The following is an 8,775-nucleotide window of genomic DNA, read 5'->3' on the forward strand; positions in this document are numbered from 1 at the left end:
GTGAATACATGCTTGGAGAACCATAGGATATTACTTTAAAGCTTTCATCTCATCATAATCTTCATCCTACAAGCCATTAATATTTTGCAAAGTTGTAAGATCATCTAATACTATTTTTTTTTAGCTTGTTATAATATTTAGTTTATTAATGTACTTGTTAAATCATCTTGAACAAAAATATAAAATCAAAGATTAAGACACTAATCTTTACATAAAAAGCCTACTATTGTGCTATATTATATGTAGATTATGTTGATTTGTGTTAGATGATGCTTATGGTTAAGTTGATTATGTTAAAGTAGGGTGTTTACAAAGATGATCTTGTGTAAATTAGGCTAGTGAGGCTGATCTAAACATTTTTATGTTTAGACCTTAACAAGATCATCATCCATATAATACATGAACTTTACATTAAACTTGAAAATGATTTATAGCCAAAATAACTTTTATAAATTTTTAAACATCATGATTTACACTATAAAAGTGTTAAAAATGTGTTAATCAAGGTGGTTTAAGTGAAGGATCGAGACTTCAAAGTATGTTAAATTTTTTTTGTGAACTTGTAATCATATTATTATAAAAAAATGTGATTAAAAATATATAAAGTTCAAAGATTATATAGATAATTATGTGAGAACTATTACTTCAAAAAGTGCTATTTTTGAAACTTGAATTGAAGATTGATTGTGATTATGGTTTAAACATGAATTAAATACGTTTTTTTAAAACGTGGAAAACGTCATAGTTTAGGGAAACTATGGCGAAATTTTTCTAAAATATTTATCGCGATTAAAAAGAGATTAACAGGGTGATTAACATGGTTAATCGCGATTAGTAAACTTAATTGTGATTAACGACCCTAATCATGATTAGATAAACCCTTTTGACGATGGTTAAGTCCTAACCATCCAAGAGTTTATGTAAACTCAAAGAGATATTTTTATAACACAAAAGGGGGTAAAGTTATAATAAAACAATAAATATAATTTTTGGAAAATTCTATATACATATGCTAAATACTCTATTGGTGTATATTACTTGTATAATGTGTGTGTATATTAGTAGTAGGAGGAATACATACAAAAAATAATACATACAATATTTGCAAAATATACACTTACACCACGACGAAAACCTCACGAATATTCGCGAATATAACAACGGCCGGGAACCTTAGCGGTTACTAAAAATGTACACTTGTGTGATACTAAAACTCAAGGCTCGAACATCGGAGGACGAATCTCGAACGACGGACATCGGACGGCACCTTATGCCTTATCGACGAAACGGACGTGTCAACACCTCGAAAGGTTACTACAACACTCGACAACTTCGACACAAAAACTACATATATTAACTGAATGTTGCGACAAGTTCAAAAATAAACTATTTTTAGACACTTCATATATATATCAACGACAACGAAAGCCAGAAAGTTCAATAAGAAAAACAACACTAATGGTGGTTCTAAAAATTTACTAATATGGTTATATCATACTTAGTAAAAATTTGTCACAAATATTGGTCTAAATTATAAAACGTTGAGCTTTTAAAATTGATTTTGGGCTTAGAATAACATAAATGTTGGGCTAAGCCCAATACCATAAATACATAGGCAAAGGCCCATTTCCTAAAATACTTATAAAAGCCCACTTGCAATAACTTATAGAGCTAGGCCCAAATGCCATAAGACATGTTTAAGCCCAAACCACTAAATTGTGGGCTAAGCCCAAAGTAAAATACATGTACATTTTTATAAATATATATTGTACGAATACATTATAAATACGGTATACCTACACGTATAATACGGTATACCTACTAAATTTTACTTGCAACATAATAAATAACAAAATGAATAAGGAAATGTTTAAATAAAATTGAGAATTGAGAAATAAAAGAATGTTGAACAAAATTAGGAAATATTTAACATAAGAGCTAACTATTAAAAACATTCATATGCTAATGGAGAGAATTTCGTTACAGGTAATGAAATTAATATCAGTGAGATAAAATTTTATCTTTAATGATATGATATATATGTATTTATGAAGTTGTGTGAAATAGAAATTATATTAGAGAGTTAAATTGTATAGGAGATTGATACTTATTTGGGAGTTGAATTATATAGGAAAATAGATTCAAATAAAAACTTAAATGCAGGGGCAAACCACAAACGCTTGCAAAATTGATTTTTATTAAAACAACAAATTATACAACTACAATAAACATTTTATTACATTTGTTTTTTAATAAAAAAATCGAAAGGACCCACCAAACACATCCTGACGTGTCCTTGAACAAGGATTTTATTCTTGACATACCCGAGCAATGCTTACCGATGCCACGTCATATGCCAACTCATCCTTATGGGCCCCATTATGCTCTCACATTCAAAATCTAATTGGTTACAATAACTTATAACCCAAGATTAGCTGGCACACCATATTGTGGCAACCAACTTCCACCATTCAAAAACGAGCCAAGTGTATAGTCAAGTGCATCTCTCTCATTTGTGATTGGCCTATAACCCGCCCATGTGACCCGACCCGCTTGGTTTGACCCAGGTCCAGTGTTTCCATACTCTCTAAACATGCATGTCAAATGGTTGTTTGCACCCTCAGGCGACTGCCATGTCATCCATCCTTCCGGCTTGATCAAATCACCAATATCACATTTCAAGATCACCGATGTCGCAGACGGCTTCCACGGTCGTCCGAGGTAGCTCGGGAAGCTCGCTTGCACCGGGGCCAACTCCGGGGCCGCTTGAATTCGGCAGTTATGAAGTACCACCCCTCCCGCTTCTTCCATTTTCATCCTTCCATCAGCTGTACACATGTTGCCTTGTGAGGCATCCGGTTTTCGGACAATTATATCCGAGTCTTGGATATAAGCCCGGCCAGTGCCGAATATGAAGTCAACGGTTCCGTAGATGGCACAGTTTTTGTAAAACTGGTCGTGTGTATGGTAGTACAATGTGTCTTGGTAACCTTCAAAGCCGCAGTCTACCATAACCGTGTGCGGGGATTGAGAGCGGAACGCGACCGCTTGGTGTCCTGCTGGGCCGATAGAGTTTCGGAACGTGATTCCCCTAGCCATGAAGCGTTCTCCGATAGCTTGAACCGTTGCGGTTTGTGAAGTTCCAATGTTCATAATGGCATAGTTTAAGTTACCAGTAATGATGGTCTTGTCCTTACCATCACCGTACATGAACACGTTGTCTTGGCCGCGGTCTACGGTGATTTGTCCTTCGTTGTATGTCCCGGCTTTGATGTAGATTATGTATCTTCCTGATGGGCCGGGTGCGTAAGCGGCTATCGCTTGTTTGATGCTGTTAAACTTCCCGCTTCCGTCTTGAGCTACAACCGCGTCGGGTGTCGGGTTTGCTGGAACCGGTGGTGGGGTTCGGGTTTTGAACAACGCTTCGTTATCAGGCGTGGCTTGTAGAAGCTTCCGGTCGTTTTTCGGTACCCATGATGGGAAACCATTGCGGTCAATCTCGTCCAACTCCGCAAGAAGCTTACGGTTTCCGATAGGAGGGAGTTTAAACGCATCCAAACTGACTCCAGCATCCTTAAGAACGTTGTGCACGTTGTACACAATCTTTTGTGCGTTATAAGTTAACTCATTGGATGTTTGCAACGCTTCTTGCATATCAGCTTTCATTTTCTTGTCTTGGATCTCGTCCACACATGTTGTCTGGTACGAACGAACCGCAGTCAGCCAGACTAGCAGCGGGTCTACTTGTTGTGATAGTGTGGTTGCTTTCGTCTGGGCAATAACTTTAAGCACCTGTTTAAGCTCATCGGTCGCATAACCAATCATTTTCTCACACGTTTCGAGCTGAGCCTTGGTTTGGTTCGTGGAATCTTTCTTGGCCGCAGTGGCCTTCTCAAGAGACTTATTAAGTTCATCCGCCGTAGTGCGAATGATCGCAATGATGTAATCTTGAGGGGTAGCTGAGGAGTTTTTCGCCACCTCATCGACCGCGTTGAAGCAACTATCTTTGAACTCGGTTTGTTTGCATATCATCTCGGCTGTTTTGCTGTTAGAGCTAACCTTATGATCATCGGAACCACGCGATTTATTGCTGTTTGAGAGTAGCAGACAGATCCCGACCACAACACCAAGTACGATGATCACCGATGCAACAGACACGACTGCCTTGTTAGCCATGATGCTTATGTTTGTTTGTTGTTCAAGTGAGAGATGAATATGTTTGGAGTGAGTATGAATGTATTTATAGTGTATGTAAGTAACATCAATGGATGATGATCCTATAGTTTTGCATCACTTAATGGTTGTGAATTAAACCAATGATGATCCGAATTTTAGTTATTACTGTCACCTTCGTTAAAGGAGAGAGGTATAATCTGTATTCCTATAATTTGGGATTCATTTCGCATCATTCGTTTTTTTTTTTTTTTTATAAGTTTGCATTGACCTATAATAACTAGTTTAATCATTAGTGGGTCTCTTTAAACCAATAGTAAACAAAATCAAACTTATCTTTGACTTTTGACGTTTAATAACTTCTTTGTGAAAAAACATATCTTAAGACTTTTGACGTTTAATAGCTTCTTTGTGAAAAATTTGACCTTGTTGACTTTTATTTTTTTAATAGCTAAATATATAAAAGGCTAGCCAAAAGTAACACATAACAAAACAAATTATACAAATTGGAGTGGATTTTGTAAGACTAGATGGTATGGGTGTCGACCCCTGCCCGTCGTGTCTTACGGCATCGCACCACCTCCCCACCCCCTCAAGCCCGTCACCGTCTTCATCGGCTTCCTGCAGCCAGTCTCGACGCCCCCCCCACCCCAACTGTCACACCCCCAAATTCCACCTGCGGATAACACCCGCTTCGAGGGCGTGACTGACCAGGATCCAGCCACCAATTATACTAAGCATTGGTTAATATTAAAGTAATACTTACTAACCATAGGATTAGCAAATATCAAGTTCAGAGTTTAAGGTTTCAAGTTTAAACAGTAACAAGTAGCGGAAGCATAATTAAACAGTTTTAAACAATGTTCATAAGGTAAGCATAATAAATGCCCAACACACGGGCAGACGACCACTACACATCCCAAGCAGCTGCTCCAGTCACTGGCCACCTGCAAAACATGCAGTAAAGGGGTCAACAATAATGCTGAGTGAGTTCACTAGTTGTCCAGTTTTAATTACCAAAAACTTGTTTCACCAGTTAATTTATCCGTTTATACATGCCATGGGGAGCTACCCCAAAAGTTAGCGACTAAACTGTTTTTCCAATACCGAACACTAGGTAACCGAATGCGTTTCCGCAGGATGCCCCGATGTCAATGTTCTATCATCATTGACGGATGCCTGAGTACATTAGTTCACGACCGATCCCATACCATGGCACGGTGTGAGGCTGGTAAGACCTAAATAGCGCTATCAACTAATAACCCGTTCGCCTGGCACCGGCGACTAATCGGTATTATGTAGTAGGGACTTGAGTGATAGAGTTGCGTTTAGTGCCGTTAGTTGCATTCCGTATAAACAGTAATTAACTAAAAAGGTTTCCCAATACAAGGGAAGATAAAGTAAGTTTGTTCCCAATAACTAGGGAAGGAAAGTAGACGGTATCCCCTTTACAAGGGGATAGGGTTGTTTTAGTCTCGTGTCCCAAACCACCGGGACGCATGCTTTTAAGTTGTGAACTCACCTTGGGTTGCTCGGTAAGATACGTTACTTGGTTAAGCTCGTTGGTTACCACGTCCTAGCATGGTTACCAAGTATGGGTCAAGTCGGGTACAAGTAAACACGTATACATTCAGTAACATGTAGACATACAAGCAGTTAACAGGCAGAAATACAAACAGTAACGTATATACATGCAGTAGCAGATCAAAATGAAGTCCAGTCAATAGGGGGCCCAACAGTTGAAGTCCAAAACAACAAGACAAACAGTCAAGCCCAAAACACAGAACAGCCCAGTCGAAACTAAGGTGGTTGCGACTCGCAACCGAGGTTGCGACTCGTAACTGCGGTCTCGGTCCGTCACGTTTTGGTTACGACTCGTAACCGGAGATTGCGACTTAGCAGGTGTGGTTGTGACTCGCAACCAGGTTTGATGGTGCTGATTGCGACTCGCAACTGGGAGGTTTCGACCGGTCATGCGTGGTTTCGAGTAGCAACCAAAGGTTGCGACTCGCAACCGTGATAACGTGCATGGCAATCCCTTCTAGAACCTGCAGACTTGTACTAACCAATGAAATCGCATTTTCATGTAAATGTTGTACTATTTCCACTAAAACATGTTTGTTGGTCGATTTGTGCACCAATTTGGATCAAAGTCAGCATTTTCAAACTATTATACACATTCAAACTGTTCTTCATTCATTCAATAAAATTTCAAACATATAATCAAGAAATCATGAACTCTAAATAAACCCGAATCAAAACAGGAAACTTATAAGACCATGTATCATTTCTTGACAAGGATCATAATACCTATTCTATCATAGAAATCATATTTGTTAACAAACAATCCTAAGAACATGCAATTCTAACCAACCCCTTAACATATATTGGATAACCCAAAACTATGATCAACAAAACATCACCTTCCTTAGCATAATTATGAACATACAAGCCTAATATTCATACTAAAACCTCTAATCACATCAACAAGCATAAAACCATAGCAATCATCAATAATCATGAACATAAAAACACTAACCGGTTACTCGGGGTTGAGAGAAAAGGGGTGTTCGGGTGGTCTCTTGGTTCGTCCGATCTTCCTTGTTGATAGCTCACTTGATCCGAGAGATATGAAGGAATGGGGAGATGATTTTGGTTGCTAGAAATTTAGAGTTTTAGGGTTTAGTGAAGAAGATGAGAGGAGTGTGTGAGAAGAGAGTGTGTAAAATGATTAAGGGAGGTGGGGTTGGGTTTATATAGTGCACCGAGTTGGGCTAGGGGGTTTCCGGGTTGGGTTTCTCGGTTACAAGGCCTTAACCGGCCCAAGTGCTTCACTGCTCACTCGAGACCGTGGTCTCGAGTCGGGTCTCGGGTTTGGTTCACATATATATAACACTTATATATATATACATACACATAAGTAAACCGGCACATAACACATAATAACAAATAGTTTTTCATACATTTTTACTGTTGGTCGGTTACGTACACGTTTGTTACATCGAAAGGTTATCCGGAAAGATCCGAGGTGTCACATTATCCCCAAGTTTTAGGAACTTTCGTCCCGAAAGTTAAGGCAGCCACTGTCAAGCTAGAGTGAGTGAAAGCGTTTCAACGGGGTGTCACATTATCCCCCCGTTAGTTTGGAATTTCGTCCCGAAATTCGTTCGTAGCTTCAGTGCTGGGATTTTCGTTAGGGAACAGCTGGGGATATTTGTGCTTCATCTGGTCTTCCCGCTCCCAGGTATACTCTGGGCCACGTCGCGAGTTCCAACGAACTCGTACAAGAGGTATCTGGCTACGTTTGAGGACTTTGATCTCTCGATCAGTGATCTCAATTGGTTCCTCAGTAAAGTGTAGCTGTTCGTCAATAGTTAGTTCCCTAAAAGGAATCACAAGTGTTTCATCCGACAAACACTTCTTCAGGTTGGATACGTGAAAAACGTTATGTACCGCACTCAGTTCTTCAGGCAGGTTTAATCTATAAGCGACCTTACCGATCTTCTCGGTAATTTCGAATGGTCCGATATATCGCGGATTAAGCTTGCCCCGTTTACCAAAGCGAACCACACCCTTCCAGGGTGAGACTTTAAGTAGAACCCGGTCACCGACCTGGAATTCCAATGGTTTCCTACGCTTATCAGCGTAACTCTTCTGACGATCACGAGCTGCCGCCATGCGTTGTCTGATCTGGGCAATCTTTTCCGTTGTATCTACCACCATCTCTGGGCCTGTGATTTGACTATCACCGATTTCTGCCCAGCAGAGTGGTGACCGGCATTTACGTCCGTACAATGCCTCAAAAGGTGCTGCCTGAATACTAGTGTGGTAGCTGTTGTTGTAGGAGAATTCTACTAGCGGTAGGTGCTTCTCCCAGTTCTTGCCAAAGTCGATCACACACGCTCTAAGCATGTCTTCTAGGGTTTGGATGGTACGTTCAGACTGTCCATCCGTTTGCGGGTGATAAGCAGTGCTCATATCCAAACGTGAGCCAAAGCATTTGTGCATAGCTTGCCACAATTCCGAAGTAAATCGAGCGTCTCGGTCTGAAATAATTGAGGTTGGCACTCCGTGCCTCGAAACTACTTCCTTTAAGTAAATCTCCGCCAGGGTAGAAAACTTGTCCGTTTCCTTAATAGCCAGAAAGTGTGCGGACTTGGTCAATCGATCTACGATTACCCAAATAGCATCATTTCCGCGTTGAGATCTAGGTAACCCTGTAACAAAATCCATGGAAATTTGCTCCCATTTCCATTTCGGGATTTCTGGTTGTTGGAGCAGACCTGCTGGTTTCTGGTATTCTGTCTTGACTCTTGCGCAAGTCAAACATTTGCTGACGTAGGTTGCTATGTGGGCCTTCATGCCAGGCCACCAATATGTAGTCTTCAAATCGTGGTACATCTTGTCCGAACCAGGATGTACTGAGTAGCGGGACTTGTGGGCTTCGTCCATCACAAGTTCACGTAAACCTCCAAAGAGAGGAACCCAAATGCGTCCTGTTACATAGTAAGCACCATCTTCTTTCTGTCCTAGTTGCTGTCTCGACCCTCGCAGAGACTCAGCCCTGATGTTTTCCGGCTTCAATGCTTCAACTTGAGCATT

General features: G+C 40.2%; 1 protein-coding gene across 1 annotated transcript; it reads right to left on the reverse strand.

Annotated features, from left to right (window-relative positions):
- Window positions 1–2,418: 2,418 nt before the first annotated feature.
- Window positions 2,419–4,176, reverse strand: LOC110944355 (pectinesterase). Its single transcript, XM_022186014.1, has one exon. The coding sequence runs from the start codon at window positions 4,174–4,176 to the stop codon at window positions 2,419–2,421; it is 1,758 nt and encodes a 585-aa protein (XP_022041706.1).
- Window positions 4,177–8,775: the final 4,599 nt, after the last annotated feature.

Source organism: Helianthus annuus, chromosome 6 (assembly GCF_002127325.2).
Source record: "Helianthus annuus cultivar XRQ/B chromosome 6, HanXRQr2.0-SUNRISE, whole genome shotgun sequence".
Lineage (NCBI taxonomy): Eukaryota > Viridiplantae > Streptophyta > Magnoliopsida > Asterales > Asteraceae > Helianthus > Helianthus annuus.

Excerpts from the sequence above, each read along its gene's own strand:
- LOC110944355 (XM_022186014.1), bottom strand. The coding sequence starts at position 4,176 with ATGGCTAACAAGGCAGTCGTGTCTGTTGCATCGGTGATCATCGTACTT.